General features: G+C 38.8%; 1 protein-coding gene across 7 annotated transcripts in view; it reads left to right on the plus strand.

Moving 5' to 3' along the window:
• The window catches only part of YLPM1 (YLP motif containing 1), a 66,808-nt gene that overhangs the window by 22,208 nt on the left and 24,608 nt on the right, over positions 1–19,992 (plus strand). For all 7 annotated transcript variants that reach the window (XR_004476714.2, XR_007475922.1, XM_004262241.3 and 4 more), the window contains exons 5-8: positions 8,822–10,933; positions 13,600–13,720; positions 19,089–19,509; positions 19,623–19,715. Coding sequence is in view for 5 of the 7 variants with exons in the window: in XM_004262241.3 (XP_004262289.2) it covers positions 8,822–10,933; positions 13,600–13,720; positions 19,089–19,509; positions 19,623–19,715 (2,747 nt within the window). In the remaining 2 variants the exon portion in view is untranslated. The remainder of the gene's footprint in view (positions 1–8,821; positions 10,934–13,599; positions 13,721–19,088; positions 19,510–19,622; positions 19,716–19,992) is intronic.

Consider the following 19,992-nt stretch of genomic DNA (forward strand, 5'->3'; position numbering starts at 1 on the left):
CTAGTTGTGGCAAGTAGGGGCCACTCTTCATCTTGGTGCGCGGGCCTCTCTTGTTGCGGAGCACAGGCTCCAGATGCACAGGCTCAGTAGTTGTGGCTCATGGGCCCAGTTGCTCCGCGGCATGTGGGATCCTCCCAGACCAGGACTCGAACCCGTGTCCCCTGCATTAGCAGGCAGATTCTCAACCACTGCGCCACCAGGGAAGCCTGTCAAATAGTTTTAATTACTGTAGCTTCATAATAAATCTTGATATCTCTTAGTGTAAGTCCTCCAATTCTGTGTTTCTAGATCAGGGATTTTCTGTGAAGGCTGAACTGTAAATATTTTTAGGCTTTGTGGGCCATGTTTGGTCTCTGTCAAGTATTTTTCTTTCTTCCTTTTTCTTTCTTTCTTTTTTTAACCTATAAAAATATTTTAAAAATCAGTCTTAACTGGGTTTGGCCCTGGGCCGTAGTTTGCTGACCCCTGATCTAGATTGTCTTGACCATTCTTGGTCCTTTCTGTTTCCCATATAATGCTTAGAGGCAGCTTGTCAGTTTTCAAAAATACGCTGGAATTTTGCTGAACATTGCATAGACTCTATTGACCATGTTGAGGAAGAACTGATATTTTAATAATATCAAGGCTTCTGATCAGTTATACCTATTTTTGATTAGTTTTAGGATTGGAATTGTGACCTCTTCCATTCTGTAGCTGTCTTACTAGGTTTAACAAGGGACTATGAACACCATAATTTTTCTTAATGCTTCCATTTGCCATGGCTTTTCCTGTTTATAGTGATTATTTCTCTTTGGAATTTTGATTTTAGGATCTTGGTTATACATATTAGAAAATGGCATTATTTCACATGAAAACTAAAAGGGCAGGAATTTGATTCCAGAATTTAAAATCTTGTAATTACCGTGGTCTACTGATGTGAATGTGTTTATATATTGTGATAATCAGACATTATCTTGTTTAAGGGTATTTGTATTTCTGCATCCCTCTTAAGTTTTTGTACCCAATTTGGAGTATATTTTTTGTATCAAGTTTTGAAATTTTTATACCTAGTTCTAATGGTTTCATACCTAGTTTTAGGGGTTTTATTTTTTAGAAGTTTATGAAATACCTAACTGTACAAGCAAAAATTTTCAAAATATTTAAACACCAGATGTTTGTCTTTTTTTCTTTTCATCTAACCAATGTACAATGCATGTGTTTTTGTGTGATTGTATTTAGTGGATGTATACTACGTTTGTACTTTATTTCCAGTACGTTTTTATACGTTAAAAAGGTCATAGTAGTTCATTGTGTTGATGTAAAGATGGCTTATTTTCGTACATATGTTTAATATGAGTATCTCTTAATATATTTATTCCAAAGGCCTAAAAGCTCTTTACTTTTATAAATCAAAAAGGTTTTGATAGTCTGACATTTTTAACATCCTTGAACTTTGAAAAATTTGAAGTGCAGTATTGATAACTAATTTCCATTTATATGTAGTGTTGAAAGTATATTTCAATTGGTTTAACATATTCTGACTCCCCAAATAAAAATAAAATGATGACCCTTGGCTCCTGGTCAACAATTAAATCTAAAAGCAAAGCACCCTACCTTTTCATAAACACTGCATATTATATATGCAGGCATGAGGCTTACAGAAATGAGTTCATTACGTTTTACAACTTTTCCGCCATGTTCACTTCTTCTATATCTTTACATCTTTTAGTGCCTTCTGCTTCCTTTATCCTTTCCTCTGGCCTTTGCCTATGCTCTTTTCCTTGTTTGGAATCCCCTTTCTGTCATTTTTTGCTTTATCAATCCCTACTTTTCCTGCCCTGGGGATGGCACTTCTGTAATTATGTGTCGAGATCTTTCAGTGAGTCAGACATTGGGGATACTTAAGTGAGCAAGACCAACATGCCCCATATTTATCAAATTCTGTTCTAACTGTTGATTTACTTGTTTCATTCTTCTTATGGACTGTGAACTCCTTGAGGTTAGGTATCAGTTTATTTCCAGCACTAACACAGTACACGACAATTAGTAGGTGTTCAATAAATGTTGCTTACGCCAGAATGTCTTAGTTACGGGTAAAATTCTCAAGGCGTTCACAGTTTAGTTAAAAAGCAGTTCATTCATATTCAGAATTTGATTATAACACTAACATGTTGAAAAGTGTTCTTATACTGACTTGTGTATTATATATAGTCTTCTCTTATCACTTATATGAACTAATAATTGCTGAATTCAGTACAAAACAGATGACTTTACATATCTTTAATGACCTAAGGTGTTATTTCAGACACTTTGAATTAATAAATGTAACTTCAAGAAAAGGAACCAAATCATCACAAAACCTGAAATGGCATACTTCTTTACCTTCATAAATATGTGGTCTTTATTTTTAGCATTGCAACGTACCTTTTTTTGGGGGGGCTGCATCACGCAGCTTGTGGGATCTTAGTTCCCTGAACAGGGATCGAAGTGGAAGCTCGGAGTCCTAACCGGGAGTTCCCTGTGACATGGTTTTGACAAGCACCTGGTCAGCTCCTTTCCTCTTTATCCAACAATAGCTGTGTCAAGCCTTCACTATTCTGCATAGACCATCTGTGCTAATGTTGCTTTCTCTGTCTTAGCAAACATCATTATTTCTCTTTGTATCTTTCATTTAGCTTCCTGCTTCACAGAGATAATCAAGGCTTTCAGGCCCAATGAAACTCACTTCCCGGCCTTACCATTACTTAAGTTGCCATCCTAATCTTTCTTGTACTCTCAGAAGAAGCCCTTTTCCTGGTTAGGGCTAACACTCTCTGTGTGTCTTTTAAAGAAATACATTTTACATTTTTATCAAAGTGATACACACACTTGGTTTTTTAAAAATCAAGAGAAACAACCACCCACTGCCCCAAACCACCCTAGACATATTTCCTAATGACATCTTTTAATTCTTTAGCTGTTTCTTTTGGTAGTTACCTTCATATGACTAAATAATGTGTTGCTACTTTCTTGACTTACACATGTATACTTACACATTAGATACTACATGTTTACTTCCTATTCTGATAGATAAAGGTTTAGTTCTTATACTGTTCTCTAACTCCATCTGCCCAATATATTTATTTCATTCAGTAAATAATGTTCATAGAGGTAAACAGTGTATTGTGATTACATTTCCTTTAGCATAATAACTTTTTTAGAATTTCTAGTTGCCTTTCTTCTTGCAACATCTTTTTTAAAAAAATATTTATTTATTCGGCTGCATTGGGTCTTAGTTGTGGCACGTGGGCTCTTTTTGTTGCAGTGCATGGGCTCTTAGCTGTGGCACACAGGCTTCTCTAGTTGTGGCACACAGACTTCTCTCTAGCTGTGGCATGCGGGCTCTCTAGTTGTGATGCGTGGGCTCCGTAGTTGTGGCACGTGAGCTTAACCCCTGGACCACCAGGTAAGTCCCTCTTCTTGCAACATCTTTAAAATAATCCTCCAACTCCAGACTCAAAAGCAACATCTCTTTTCTCTTGAGATCTCTCCCCCAGATTCATGCATTCTCTTGCTTTTGCCTGGGCTGGTTGGCTGGTTTGCTGCTTTCAAGATCTGTCATATGGCTGTTACTCCAGCATTTCCCTTGACTCTCCTTCTAGATTGGATTCACTGTTTACTGAATCTCATGGCTTCCAGTTTGTGGTTTAGTGCCTCCTTTTCCTGGAGTGCATGCTCAACTAAGAAATTGTGGGTTGGAGTTTCCTGAGCCCTTGCATGCCTGAAAATATTTTAATCTAACCTCACACTTGATTAGTAATTTGGATATATAATTTGAGGTTGAATATATTTTTATTATAATTTATGTAAACTAAAAAACAAAAGAAAACAAAAAGTTTACCCATTTTTCCCACCTCCACACCCTGCCTCTGGCAACCATCAGTCTGTTCTCCATATCTATGAGCTTGGTTTTTTAATTAATTAAAATTTTTTTAAGATTCCAAATATAAGAGAGATCATATAGTATGTCTTCCTCTGACTTATTTCACTTAGCATAATGCTCTGCAGGTCCATTTATATTGTTGCAAACGAAAAGATTTCATTCTTTTTTGTGGCTGAATAATATTCCATTGAATGTATATACCACATCTTCGTTATCCATTCAGCCATCAACAACATAGGTTGTTTCCATACCTTGGCTATTGTAAATAATGCTGCAGTGAACACGGGGTGGGGGGGAGGTGCATATATCTTTTTGAGTTAGTTTTTTCATTTTCTTCCAATAAATAGAAGTGGAATTGTTGGGTCATATGATAGTTCTATGTTTAATATTTTGAAGAGCCTTCATACTGTTTTCCATAGTGGGCTTCACCAGTTTACATTCCCACCAGTGGTACACAAGGGTTCCCTTTTCTCTGTATCCTTGCCAACACTTGTTATTTCTAGTCTTTTTGATAATAGCCTTTCTAACAAATGTAAAGTACTATCTCATTGTGGTTTTGATTTGCATTTCCCTGATGATTAGTGATGTAGGGCATCTTTTCATGATGTCTTCTTTGGAGAGACATCTCTGTATCTTCTTTGGAAAAATGTCATTTGTCTGTTGGAAAAGTATCTATGATCTTTTGCTCATTTTAAAATCATATTGTTTCTTTTTTTGCTGTTGAGTTGTATGAGTTCTTTATATATTTTGGAATTAGCCCCTTATCAGATACATGATTTGCAAATATTTTCTCCCATTCAGTAGGCTGCCTTTTCATTTTATTGATGGTTTGCTTTGCTGTGCAGAAGCTTTTTAGTTTGATGTAGTCCCACTTTGTTTTTGCTTTTGTTGTTTTGCTTTTTTTTTTTAAGTAAGCTTTTTTAAAAGCTTTTATTTACTTTATTTATTTTTGGCTGCATTGGGTCTTCACTGCTGCACTCAGGCTTTTCTCTAGTTGTGGCGACCGGGGGCTACTGTTCGTTGAGTTGCGCGGGCTTCTCATTGTGGTGGCTTGTTGCATAGCACAGGCTCTAGGTGCTTGGGCTTCAGTAGTTGTGGCACACGGGCTCAGTAGTTATGGCTTGCAGGCTGAGTAGTTGTGACGCGTGGGCTTAGTTGCTCCGCGGCATGTGGGATCTTCCCAGACCAGGGCTCAAACCCGTGTTCCCTACATTGGCAGGCAGATTCTTAACCACTACACCACCAGGGAAGTCCCTGTTGCTTTGCTTTTGATGTCAGAATCAAAAAATCATTGCCAATGGGGCTCCCACTCTTCTTTTCATTTTGGAGACATTTCTCAAATATATTGTGATCTCTGGTTGTCCATTTATGTTTAAGAGTGGGAGACACTGAAGCTGATTGGGAGCTCTGTGTATATGTGGGGGGCTAACCAATTGTCAGACTTTGCTTTAACTGATAGGGCAAAAAACTGCTAACGCTACGGGACCCTTAAATTCAGGCATTTAGAGACATTCAAGACCAGAGAAAGGCTGATCAGTGGTTCTGAATATAGATTTTAATTTACATAATTTTAGCCCCAAGTCTTACTTGTCTTTCCCCAGCATCCCTGGATTCTGAGAATCCTGACCCTCTCTGGGTTTCTGTGGGCAGGCCAGCCCCATTTTGATTGTAACCTTCTCTGCTACCAGCACTCTAAACTGCGGCTTCTTCCTGTTCCATATGTTACCACTCATGTTTGTTCTTTGTCTTCCAGAATTTAAAAACAAAATCCTCATCTACTGGTAGCCCCTTCTCTCTGTTTATAGTGAGTTTATGTATTTTTATTTATTTATTTTTTAAATGTTATTTATTTATTTATTTCTGCATTGGGTCTTCGTTGCTGCGCGTGGGCTTTCTCTAGTTGTCGCGAGCGGGGGCTACTCTTCGTTGCAGTGCGCAGGCTTCTTATTGCGGTGGCTTCTCTTGTTGCGGAGCACCGGCTCTAGGCACGCAGGCTTCAGTAGTTGTGGCTCTTGGGCTCTAGAGCGCAGGCTCAGTAGTTGTGGCGCACGGGCCTAGTCGCTCCACGGCATGAGTTTATGTATTTTTTAATTTCTTGCGATGACTATATAGTGTCAACTTGGCTGGGCTGAAGTACATTTTCCAGCCGTGTTTCTTTCTTTCTTCTATGTTTCTTATTAGGGTGGGTCACGGGAGATTTTTGTGTCTAACATGAAACATTTATCCCTGGTCAACCTGAAATTTTCTAACCCTTTCCCCAGAAAAGATTATAAAGCCCCTTTTCTGTCTTTGGGGAAATCGTCATTCTCTAGCTGGTTTACATCCCCTCTTTGATATTCTGTAACTTAAATTCTGAGATATAAAGCTATCTAGTACTAATACATCTTACGTTAGATGATAAGGAAGAAAAATCAATCAAAAACATTTGACTAATAAATATATACTTAAACATTTAATATCAAACGTTAAGGAAGAAATATTCATAACTATCACAGCCCGTATTTCAGCAACTGGTCATGTAATTACAGTTGGTATTTATAACTTGCCTTCTTCCTCTACTTAATCCATATTCCCTTTAGTCTCAGTGAGCACCGCAGCTGGTCTTGGTTCCTTGTCTGGTGGAGTGACCCAAACCTTCATTTTTGAAAGGTCTGAGCTATTCTCAACCCTGCCTGAATTGAGTTATTTTAGTTTTCTGTTGACTTTAATCACAGGACATGGAAGTACTAAGGGATGTCCTAGAGGATCTCCTCCATTCCAGACATATTCCTCACCCTCACTGTGTAGAAATAACCCAATTTCCCCTTGAATGACAGGATTAATCCCCCCCAGCCAGTACAGTAACTCCCTTTTTTGCTTGTTGATTCAGAACCCAAAGTGGCCAGGTGGCAGTCTGAACTGGAGTTTAATAGAATCATTGTTGTGTCCCCTGATAGAAGCATTATCCCTTTGAAACTAAGACTTCTAGATCACCAAAGACTGATGTCACAGGGATGGGAAGTTAATATTTTGCTGAAACCGAATTTATTACTCTCATTTATTTCCCTAACAAATGAAAGAAAAACCCTTCTATTTCTCATTAGAGGCATGAAAGGCATCACTATCACCGAAGCCAAAAACCTTGGAACCATCCTAAATTCTTCCTTTTCCATTATTTTAATCCCACCTGTTAGAAAATTTATCAGCTTTACTTTCCTTCACATCTCTCTTTATCTCCTCCTTTACATCCTCATATCAATCACTGCCTTAGAACAGACTTCACCTTCACTTACTCAAATTGTAGAGACAATCTACAATTAGCTTTTCCCACTTATCCATTTACTACTTTTCTGCTAGAGAAATCTTTTAAAAATCACGTCATATTTAGTGGCTCTACGTGCTTAAGGTAATTTCCAACTCCTTACCCAGCTGAATTAATTCACCTGTTGTAACAGAGATCCAAAGTCACATGGCTTTAACAAGTTAGAAGTTTATTCTCTCTCGGGACTTATATGGTGGCTCTACAGTGTTAAGAATCCAGGTTCCTTCTGATTTGTTACTTTACCATCTCTTAGTATGTTGGCCTTACCTACGTGGTTCAGGATGCCTCACCACCATGTCAGAGCCAGCATGAAAAAGAAAATGGTGAAGAGAAGGATGTGTTCTTCCCTTTAAGTTTACAACCTGGAAGGATGTGTAAATCATTTTCACTCTCAGCTCATTGGCCAGAACATGGCTAAACGTTCCAGCTGCAAGAGAGTTTGGGAAAAGGAGTTTTTAGTCTGGCTATCCTTATGTCTAGCTAATAATGGAGAGGCTCAATTACTGTAGAAAAAGGGGGAATGAATATTGGAGGTGTACCAGTAGTCCATGCCACCGAGGTATACGAGGTCTTCTGGAGATTGACCCTTGCCTGCCTCTTTACCTTATCTCTTAGTGTGCTGCTTTTCCACTCCTTCTCCTTTCCTAGGTGTCCTAGATTTTGTTTCCTCTTTCTTTCAGCCATGCTAAACTGTTTGCCAAACATGCTATGCTGGTATGTGTTTCTCTGCCTTTCCTCATAATGCTTCCTTAGCCTGAGATGTCCTTGCCACCCACTGCCATCATCTCCAATACTCTCTGTTAACCTGATCTCTGAGAATTTGTTTTTCAAGAGTTAACTTAAGCATCTTCTATGATATAAAGCCTTTATTGGAGAGCACCACCTTCACCCTGGTAGAACTAACCATTCTCTCCTCTGTTGCCCTTACTATATGCAGATAGACTTTAGTCATTGTACCTTTTGGCAGTTATTTACACTTAGATTCTTTCTTTTCCATTGTAAACCCTTTGAGGGTAAAGAAGACATTTTATTCATGTATCCCTTGGATGTAGCATAGTGCCTGACAGAGGATATACACTAAATATTTACCAAATATGCAAGTGGGTCCATAGCAAAAATATCTCTGTCCGGATTTTTAAATGTCAGGGCATGCTCTTAAGACATAGCTGGCTGCTGTTTTTTCAACTTTTTGTCAATTAGTCAAGATGATAATGTTAGCTCCAACAATATCTGTAATCATCCTATATTATCTTGTTAATTGTTTCATATTTAGTTTTTAGTTATAATTTAACTCTAAAAGTACTTTCAGAATTCTACGGGACTTTTTTTTCTGTTTGAAATGAGTGGCCTTTTCTGTCTACTAAGGCACAATATTTATAATTGCTTTTGAACAATTCAGTATATCAGTGACTTGCTGCAGGAGATTTGTCCTGAGACCTTCTGAGCTCTGCCACCTTAACATACTGGTTCTAAGATATGGATATCTCAGGGTTTGTTTAATGACTAAGAGTCATTTTTGTAAACAGATACTAAGGCAAGATTGCCTTAAATATTTTTACATGGAGAATTTTTTTTTTCTGCTTTACTGTCTTGAGTAATATCTTTTGTTTTACTTGTAGATTTGATGGTCCTCGAAGATTTGAGGATTTAGGGTCAAGGTGTGAAGGACCGAGACCCAAAGGGCCTCGTTTTGAAGGAAATCGCCCCGATGGGCCAAGACCCAGATATGAAGGTCACCCAACAGAGGGCGCTAAAAGCAAATGGGGAATGATTCCCCGGGGGCCAGCATCTCAGTTCTATATTACCCCCAATACATCCCTCAGTCCTCGACAGAGTGGACCACAGTGGAAAGGCCCCAAACCAGCTTTTGGACAGCAACATCAGCAGCAACCTAAGTCACAAGCAGAACCAGGAAACAAAGAACCATTAGCAGACACCAGTAGTAACCAGCAGAAGAATTTTAAAATGCAATCAGCTGCATTTTCCATTGCTGCAGATGTAAAGGATGCCAAGGCGGCTCAGTCAAATGAGAATCTAAGCGACTCTCAACAAGAGCCACCTAAAAGCGAAGTCTCGGAAGGGCCCATAGAGCCTTCTAATTGGGACCAGAATTCTCAAAGTATGGAGACTCAAATGGACAAAGCCCAAGCTGTTACTCAGCCTGTACCCCTTGCAAATAAACCTGTACCTTCTCAATCTACTTTTCCCTCAAAAACAGGGGGGATGGAGGGAGGAACAGCAGTAGCAACATCATCATCACTAACTGCCGATAATGATTTTAAACCTTTGGGTATTGGTCTTCCCCATTCAGAAAACAACCAAGATAAAGGGCTGCCTCGGCCAGATAACAGAGATAATAGGTTAGAAGGCAATCGAGGCAGCAGCTCATCTTACAGAGGTCCTGGGCAAAGCAGAATGGAAGACACACGGGATAAAGGACTAGTAAATAGAGGTCGAGGCCAGGCAATCAGCCGTGGCCCAGGGCTGGTCAAGCAAGAAGACTTTCGTGATAAAATGATGGGTAGAAGAGAAGACAGTCGAGAGAAGATGAGTAGAGGAGAAGGCAGCCGGGACAGAGGGTTGGTGAGGCCAGGAAGCAGTCGGGAGAAAATGCCAGGTGGTCTGCAAGGCAGCCAGGAGAGGGGTAGAGCTGGCAGCCGAGAAAGGGGACCACCTCGGAGGGCTGGCAGTCAGGAGAGAGGACCCCCTCGAAGACCTGGGAGTAGAGAGAGAGTACCACCCCGAAGAGCCGGGAGCAGGGAGACGGGACCACCTCGAGGGCCTGGCAGTCGGGAAAGGGGTCTGGGAAGACCAGAGTTTGGTCGTGACAGAGGTCCATTTAGACCAGAACCAGGAGATGGTGGGGAAAAAATGTATTCGTATCACCGAGATGAGCCTCCTAGGGCAACGTGGAACCATGGAGAAGAGAGAGGGCATGAAGAGTTCCCATTAGATGGTAGAAATGCTCCAGTGGAACGAGAAAGACTTGATGATTGGGATAGAGAGAGATACTGGAGAGAATGTGAACATGACTATCAAGATGATACACTAGATTCCTATAACAGAGAGGACAGGTTTCCGGCACCATCTCGATCTCACGATGGAGATAGACGAGGCCCTTGGTGGGATGATTGGGAGAGAGATCAGGATATGGATGAGGACTACAACAGGGAAATGGACAGGGACTTGGACAGGGATGTGGATCGGATTGGAAGACCTATGGATATGTATGATAGAAATTTGGATAATGAGTGGGACAGAGATTATGGGAGACCACTGGATGAACAAGAATCACAGTTCCGTGAACGAGATATTCCATCTCTTCCACCTTTACCACCCCTCCCACCTCTTCCACCTGTGGATAGATATCGGGATGATAGATGGAGAGAAGAAAGAAATCGAGACCATGGGTATGATCGAGATTTCCGTGATAGGGGTGAGTTGAGGATCCGAGAGTACCCAGAAAGAGGAGATACGTGGCGGGAAAAGCGAGATTATATTCCTGACAGAATGGACTGGGAAAGAGAACGATTGTCAGACAGATGGTACCCATCTGATGTGGATAGACATTCCCCCATGGCGGAACATATGCCCTCCTCACATCATTCTTCTGAAATGATGGGGTCGGATGCAAACTTAGACTCTGACCAAGGCCTTGGAGGGGTAATGGTTCTCAGTCAGAGGCAGCATGAAATCATTTTGAAAGCTGCACAAGAACTGAAAATGCTTCGGTAAGTTAACTACTTAAGATCATTTCTTTTAGTCAAAACCGCATTCAGACTGCTCTTTTTAAAATGATGTGTTATATTTGAATGGAATCATTTTTTTTCAAGTTCTTATTACCACAGGATTTTAATTTCAATTTCTAGTCACTGAGTGCTGTTTTAGGGTAGGATGGATATTTAGGAACTGTATTAATTATAAACTTATGTCCTGAAATATGAAAATTTGATAGCCATTCTTGGCTTTTGTAGCTATGTTGCCGACGTGCCATGCCTGTGATTGTTTCAAGTTCAAACTTCAACTTTCCAGTGCTCTGGATTTCACAGAGCTCATAAGTAAAATCCCCTTTTTCCCCTGAGGCAGTTTGCTCTTTGGTATTAGATCTGATAGACTTCATATTCACTAATCTTTGGTATAACTTTGGAAAGTGCTGGAAGGATTTATATTTTTCTCTGTTGAAGCTAAGAATGGTTTACCTGGAAGCAGCCTCAGATTTATCTAACTATTGATTCTTTCTTTTTGGGATGTTTTATCTTTCATTATAACTAGAAGCAGGTATCTCTACTTGAGGATGTTACTTGTTTCTACATAATCAAATATTTTCTTTGTGAGATGGAGAATAGAATTTGGATTTCTTGATTTACAATCACCCAACTATCTATAGGTATCTACATAATGCTTCCCATTAGTGGCAGTAATAATAAAAGCTAACATTTATTGCACACTTACTATGTGCCAGGAACTGTACTAAGTGCTTTGTATGTATTAATTCATGTAATCCTTATACCAACTATATCCTGAGATGAGAATTTAGGAGTCACTGACAGATTGCAATGCGAAATTACTTTTTGAGTAATTTCTTAGGAATTGGCAGTGTTTTGTGAAAATAAATTAATGGTTAGTTGTTTGTTTGTTTGTTTTTTAATGGTTAGTTTTTGATATATTCCAATGTATTGGTTTTTTTTCATTTTTCAATTCTGGTCTACATTTGTGGATTATGCTGATTGAAATTATAACTGAAGCTTTATGACTAAAAAAGTATAATGAGGAAAAATACCTGTAAGTAAAGATGAAAGATCAGGTGCCTCAGGAAACAAAACAGATTTCTGTGGTCTATAGAAGATACACTCTTAAGAGATTTGACTTTTCCAGATTACTCCTGAAGAAAGTAGTAAATGTGGAAAGTATGCTATAGAACATTTAGCTATTCTCTGTTCACTTTTAAATTATGGACACCTTTAATTTAACACCTACTGTGTGCTGGCACTGTGCTGATAATTTAGCATGTATTATCTCAATCCTCCTATCTCAAATCCCTATCTCAAAGGCCTGCAAAGATAAGCAGTAGTATTCCCACTTCACCAAAGACACTAAGGCTCAGAGAGTACCACTTGGCTACCGGAATTGGTAAACCTAGAATTTGAACCCAGTCTCTAAAATCTATGTTGTTTATGGAGAACACCAAGCTGATTGGTGTTACTAAGCTGCCAAGGTTTCTTTCCTTTCCTTTTTGAAATCTCCTTTTCACCCGTTATTGCTTTGTATAGAAATGCTGGATACAAGGTGCCTCATCATCCTTTTTTTAAAGCTCTTTCTAGGCCACATAATAAAACAAAATATATGAAGTGATGGGTAAGAGTGGTCATAGTTGAATACAAGTCAGTCACGTTGTATTGGGAAAGTCATAGTATGATTTACATGAGGCAGAAAATAATCTTTTTTTATACTTGACCCTTACTTTGTGTCCTTACTTTGGGTCATTATACTTTACAAAATGGTAGGGAGAAAATTGGAAAGGTCTGAAGAGGTTGTGGTAGATGTTGTATGTGTTTACAGTGGGCATTGTAAGGAAAAGTGAAGGGAATTTGACCAGCGATTTAAAGAAAAACTGGAAGAGTTAACATAATTACTCTTTAGGAGTATGAAGTGTTGTTTTTAAAGGTTTAGACTGACAACTGTTCTCACTGTATGCAGCAGGGGCTGTAAACTAAAATGCCCACAAGAACCAGACAGGTAACTAAAATGAGTGAAAGCGGGCCAGTGTAACTCTACTGGGTTTGGTGAGGACTGTGGCAAACTGCTTCATCTAAAGCGGGCAGCCACTACTCCACTGAGCCGATTGTTGGCATGTGGGAATGTAGGCCCAGTGTCTGCAGATCTCTTTAAAATTTGAATTTATATGGAAAAATATATTATTTTGCTTTGTAAGTAATGGCAGCTAGCTCAGATTTTAAAACTAATATGGAAGCTAAATTTTAAAAAACCTTTTTATATATTCATATATATCCAAATACATTGATATTTGGCCCATGTGCCACCATTTTGCAACCTCTTATCTAAAGACTATTGAACAAAAAAAAATAGCAAGAGAGATTTTTGTTGGATGAAAGAAAAACATGACAAGTAGGTGAGATATTAAAATAAACCAAAGAGGCAGGTTCTAGAATCGGTCCTTGAAGATCTTCAATAATTTATCATTATTTTATAGGTCGTAGATGACTGATCAGTTAGCTCATAAAGGCAAGAGAGTATTACCCTGGAGATGTTTTATGGGCACTGTGGAGGGTTTGATAAAAGGTTTTAGTTTCCTTTTTTGTTCTTCAATATTAATTATAGTTATTTAGGAATGGAGAACACATGCCTTATGTACAATGGCAATTTTATTTGTTTACAGAGAACAGAAAGAACAGCTTCAAAAGATGAAAGACTATGGGTCTGAGCCACAGATGCCTGACCATCTACCACCCCAGGATTCGAGATTGCAGAATACATCTTCAAGACCTGGAATGTATCCGGTATGGGAAAATATGTGCCCAGAAAATGAAATGGTTCTTACTTTGTATGTTTGTATGTCATTTGATTTTTTTTTTTGTATTACAATAAGTATAAATTTCCTCTATAAAAAATGTAAATTTTGGAAAAGTAAAAAGCTAATGGTAATGGACCTTTGAAAATATTATGAGTATGGTCGAAAGTGTGACAGAAATGCTTTTTCCCCCAGGGTTTGATAAGTACACCAAGTACACCTGAACTATATATATGGCTTTGTGTTCACAAAATTGTAGAATTTTCCTGGTAATCCTTTTTGTTCAAATAGTCCTGTTTTCCATTTGGACAGTGTAGGGACTCCCTGTGAGCCCTGCTCATGTGAGCTTCGTAGTCTCCCTGCCTCTTCAGGCTACTAGCCTTTAGCTAGGGAAGGGGTTGAACATCATGCCCCAGTTCAGGCAGTGAAGCTACGTTAAAGACTTGTGTGATTAAGCTCTCCCCTTGTTGTTGCTGTTTTCGTTTTACCTTTAAGCCAGTGATGGGCTTTAAAAACGTTATCATGCAAATATAAGTGAGAGAGAGAAAAAAACACTGCTGAACCATTTCATCAGATTAACTCTTCATTTCTCAATGTTCCCTTCCATCCTAATCTAACACACAACACTCGGATGTAATTGTTGATGTCGGCAACCACCATGATGTTGACTCCCCAAATCATATCTCTTGGCCTGTGTATGCATCCATCTGCCTACAGGGTTTCTCTCTGGGTGTGTCTCCTGCCAAACTCAACATATTTAAAATGGAGCTCATTACCATCCTCCATGAAAACTTGTTCTTTCTCCTCATTATCACCTAGTCACCCGAACTTGAAACCTGAAGCCAGCCCTAACTCTTTTCTCTGTTCTAACCTTCTGTGTTCAGTCATTCTGTTGATTAATTTTACTATCTTTTTAATATTGTTCAAGTATTCTATCCTCCACTTCCCTACAACCTCAGTGCTAGCCTTTGTCAGTTCTTGCCTAGATTATTTCAGAAACATCCTAATTCATCTCTCTCCATCTCATTCGCCTCTGATCCATTCTTCATTCTGCTTCCAGAGTGATTATTTTTAAAATATTTTTTGAATCAGATTTTGAGTTATAATTTGCATATGTTTTAAGCCCACAGTTTGAGTTTAGACAAATGTATACCAAAAGATAAAAAAAATTTCCACTGCCCCCAAAAGTTCTCTCATGCCACTTTGTAGTTAGGACTACCCTACCTACTTTAGGCAGCACTGATGTGACTGCTGGCCAAAATAGACATTTTATGTCTTTGTCTTTTTTTTTTTTTTTTTTTTTTGCCTGCATTGGGTCTTCGTTGCTGTGCACGGGCTTTTTCTAGTTGTGGCGAGTGGGGGCTACTCTTCGTTGCGGTGCACGGGCTTCTCACTGCGGTGGCTTCTCCTGTTGCGGAACACAGGCTGTAGTCATGCAGGCTTCAGTAGTTGCAGCACGTGGGCTCAGTAGTTGCGGTACGTGGGCTTCAGTAGTTGTGACATGTGGGCTCAGTAGCTGTGGCGTCGGGTCCTAGGGCACATGGGCCCTAGGGCACAGGCTCAGTAGTTGTGGCTCATGGACTTAGTTGCTCCGTGGCATGTGGGATCTTCCCAGACCAGGGGTTGAACCCACGTCCCCTGCATTGGCAGGTGGATTTTTAACCACTGCACCACCAGGGAAGTCTCCAAAATGGACATTTTAAAACATAAATCTCACCATGTTGTACCTTGGCTTTAGAACGCTTCAGTATTCTTGTGTTCATTTCAGGATAAAATCTAGATTCTTTTGCCTGGCCTTTTATGTTCTTCCTGAGCTGGCCCAAGCTCTGCTTACCATTACTTGCTACTCCCTCTCTTTACTTTCCCTCCACATGGAGCTTCTGACAATTCTATGAGTGTGACTGGCTCTTACTTCATGCCTTTGCTTTACTCTAAACCTAGAGTTTCTTTTTTTTTCTCTTCCTATCCTCTCCTCCAACTAGTTAATTGTTTATTTTTTAGAACTCATCTCTGTATCTTCTCTTCCACTTGTGTAAGACAATTGCCCTTGCATGTACGCCTGTAACATCTTATGGGCCTCTGTCAGAACCCTTATCATACTGTATTTGGATTGTCTGTCTTCTTGTCTGTCTTGCCTTCTGTCTTGTCTTGCCTTCTCTCTTATCTTGCCTGTCCTTCATAAGGATAGGAACTACATCTTTTATCTTTGACTCTCTTAGCAAATAGTAGAAGCTGTAGATTATAGATCCACATTTCTGCTTTATTCACTTGATAAATCAATCATAAACATTTTAACATATTGCTACAAGCTTTATATTTTTGATGCACAATTTATTAAAACTATTCCATTTAACAAAGTTAAACCTTTGTTTCTAATCTTTTATTAATACAATGTTAATAAATGTCTTTGTATCAAATTCTTATTTTTTTTTAGTTTTAATATTTTTTATTGAAGTATAGTTGGTTTACAATGTTGTGTTAATTTCTGCTGTACAGCAAAGTGATTCAGTTATACATATATACACATTTTTAATATTCTTTTCCATTGTGGTTTATCCCAGGATATTGAATGCAGTTCTTTGTGCTATATAGTAGGACCTTGTTGTTTACCCATTCTATAGATAAAAGCTTACATCTGCATTCTTTATTTTCTACAAACCACTACCCATTATGCTTCAAATTCTTGTTTTAGATAACTTCTTAAAAGTACTTTTAAAGTCCTATAGTGGTATACTTTAGTTAAAGAACGAGAACATTTTTAATGATTCCTATAATATAGCCAACAGCTCTCTAAAATAGTTATATAACAACTATACTATAGCCTTGCAAGCATCAGCTACTTAATATTTTTGGAAGATATAATATTTTAATAAAATGTTTTAAAATGTTTGGTAGTGGGGCTTCCCTGGTGGTCCAGTGGTTAAGACTCTGCACTCCCAATGCAGGGGGCCCAGGTTTGATCCTTGGTTAGGGAACTAGATCCCTCATGCTGCAACTAAAGATCCCGCACACAGCAACGAAGATCCTGCGTGCCGCAACTAAGACCCGGTGCGGCCAAATAAATATTAAAAAAAATAATAAAATGTTTGGTAGTTTTGATAATTAGTGAACATGAATATTTTCTGATCATTGTTAATTACATTTCTTATAAAAATTCTATTTTATCTATTTGACTCTTAAGGTTTTTCTTACTAATTTATGTTATCCTTAGTATGGTACAGATATTAATCCTTTCTCATGTAAATACTGTAGGAGGTGTTCTGTTTTTCACAAATGTATATATTGCTTTCACTATGTAATATGAAGAAAACACTTTTTATTAGTAGACGCAGTCCAGAATTCTTATGACATTTAAAGCATGTCTGATTAGCTGTGCTCCAGATGCAGTAGCTTTGTCATGTATGGGCATTCCCTTAATAAAGTTTAAAGTGCCGTAACCTACAGTTTACCTTACATCATTTACCTAATAGTCATTTGTCTTTAACTCCAGCCTGTAGTGGCCTCTTGTTAAATAATATTTCTTACGTATTAGCCACAATGTAATTTTGTTACTCAAAAAGTTTAACACGCAGCCTGTGTATAAATAAATATATAAGTAATGTGTATTGTTGGCTTTCCAAGGTCTAAAGCAGCTGTCAATTTGTCTGTCAATAGAACAAACCAGAAACATAGAACTAAGAGAAATGGGTAAAGAGTGTTCGAATCAGAGATTAAAATTATCTCTGATTGCAAAGATTAAAATAAAATTTAACGATTGGGTTTCAGTATTAAGTAAATAGAACCTATCTGCCAAGAGATTCTACCGTTTCCTTAATATACATTCCTGTTGACATTTGGTGGCTGTCAGAGAGATTACTAAATGTCCCATTTGGTTTCTTTGTTTTGTTGTTTCCCGGTTCTGATGTTGTGTGTTGGTACCAGCCTTGCCACAAACTACTATTGTCAGTCAGACAATTAGGTAGAAGTGAGGGAGCTAGCTAGAGTTTGTTTCTCTCACTGGAAATTCACTATTTTTGTGGAAGAGATAGGTTACCATAGTGGGGAGATAGTTTATAGCAGAGATTCTTAACCAGGTGGTGAACATCAGAATTACAGAAGTTTTGTTTATTTTAAACTAATGCCAGAACCTCACTCACAGAAATTCAGTAGGTTTGAGGTGGGCCTGGGATACTTGTTTCAAATTGGCTAGCACCCTAATTTTTCTGGAAGGAGAAGAAAAAGAGGGTGGTTCATTGCAGGTTCATTGCAGGGAAGAGGAGGTGATAGTGTTGAGGGCATTTTTTTTTTTTCCTTTTTTAAACCAACCTAATTGAGGTATAATTTACGTAATCTAATTTGCCCATTTTCAGTTTGTAATTCAGTGATTTTTAGTAAATTTACTGAGTTGTCCAACCGTCACCATAATCCAGTTGTAGAACATTTTCATCACCCCAGTAAGATCCCTTGTGCCAATTTGCAGTTAATCCTCATTCCTACCCAAGTCCCAGGCAACAGCTAATCTACTTTCTGTCCCTATAGATTTGCCTTTTTGGGCATTTCATTTAAGTGGAATCATACAATATGTGGTCTTTTGTGATTGGCTTCTTTCACTTAGCATAATGTTTTCAAGGTTCATCCATGTTATAGCAGGAATCAGTACTTCATTTCTTTTTATTGCCAAGTAACAATCTATTGTATGGCTATACCATATTTTGTTTGTCCATTCACCAGTTGATGGACACTTGGGTTATCGAATAATGCTGTTGCGAATATTTGTGTGCAGGTCTTTGGGGGGGCATGTTTTTCTTGGTTAGAGACCTAGGAATGGAACTGCTGAAATGGAACTGGTAAATTGAGGTTTAACTTTTTGACAAATTGTTAGACCATTTCCCAAAGTGGAAATTTTACATTCTTACTAGCAGTCTAAGAGTCTTTGTGTTTCTCTACATCCTTGCCATCATTTGTTATTGTCTATTTTATCAATTATAGCCATTCTACTGGATATGAAATGGTACCTCATTGTGGTTTTAATTTTCATTTCCCTCATGACTAATGATGTCGAGTATATTTTCATGGGCTTATTGGCCATTCATATATCTTCTTCGGAAAAATATATGCAAATCTTTTGCCCATATTTTTTTGACTATTTGTCTTATAAGAGATTTTTATATTCTGAATACAAGTCCATTATCAGATAGGTGATATGCACATATTTTCTCCCTAATGGTGTATTTTAAAGTACAAAAAGTTTTGAATTTTGAGTAAGTTCAATATATCAAATTTTTCTTCTGTGGATTGAGAACCAGATTTTAATTTCTACTGATATGTGAAAACATGATGGTATGCTCATTCGTTAAGCCATTTACTCTGTTCTCCAGCCTCCAGGATCCTATAGACCACCCCCTCCTATGGGTAAACCACCAGGTTCAATTGTAAGACCCTCTGCTCCACCAGCAAGATCATCTGTTCCTGTGACCAGGCCGCCTATCCCAATACCGCCACCGCCACCCCCTCCTCCTCCGCCGCCACCTCCTCCTCCAGTGATAAAGCCACAGACTTCAGCTATGGAACAAGAACGCTGGGATGAAGATTCTTTCTATGGCCTCTGGGATACAAATGATGAACAAGGACTGAATTCGGAATTTAAACCTGAAGCTGCAACGATTCCATCTGCTCCAGTGTTACCACCCCCACCTGTTCACCCTTCCATCCCTCCTCCTGGCCCGGTGCCTATGGGTATGCCACCAATGTCCAAACCACCGCCAGTGCAGCAGACTGTCGATTATGGCCATGGCCGAGGTGAGTGAAAGTGGCAAATTTGTATTTGGGATTCTAAAGGAATTGTTAGCTTCAGCTTTGGCTTCCTTAAGCTTCACTCTTACAGTGTTTTTATCCCTGATTTTGTTTACCAGACATATCCACAAATAAAGTTGAGCAGATACCCTATGGAGAAAGAATAACTCTGCGTCCAGATCCACTACCTGAAAGATCAACTTTTGAAACAGGTAGGAGTCCCAGAGAGATCAGTATTTTTAAACCTTTTAGGACCCAATTATCATATGATTTCCCTTTTGGTAAGGTTATCTGGGCCTCCCTTTTTTTTTTTTAAATTTATTTATTTATTTTTGGCTGCATTGGGTCTTCATTGCTGTGTGTGGGCTTTCTCTAGTTGTGGCGAGCAGGGGCTACTCTTCGTTGTGGTGCGCGGGCTTCTTACTGCATTGGCTTCTCTTGTTGCGGAGCACAGGCTCTAGTCACACGGGCTTCAGTAGCTGTGGCACG

This window comes from Orcinus orca, chromosome 2 (genome assembly GCF_937001465.1).
Source record: "Orcinus orca chromosome 2, mOrcOrc1.1, whole genome shotgun sequence".
Taxonomy (NCBI): domain Eukaryota; kingdom Metazoa; phylum Chordata; class Mammalia; order Artiodactyla; family Delphinidae; genus Orcinus; species Orcinus orca.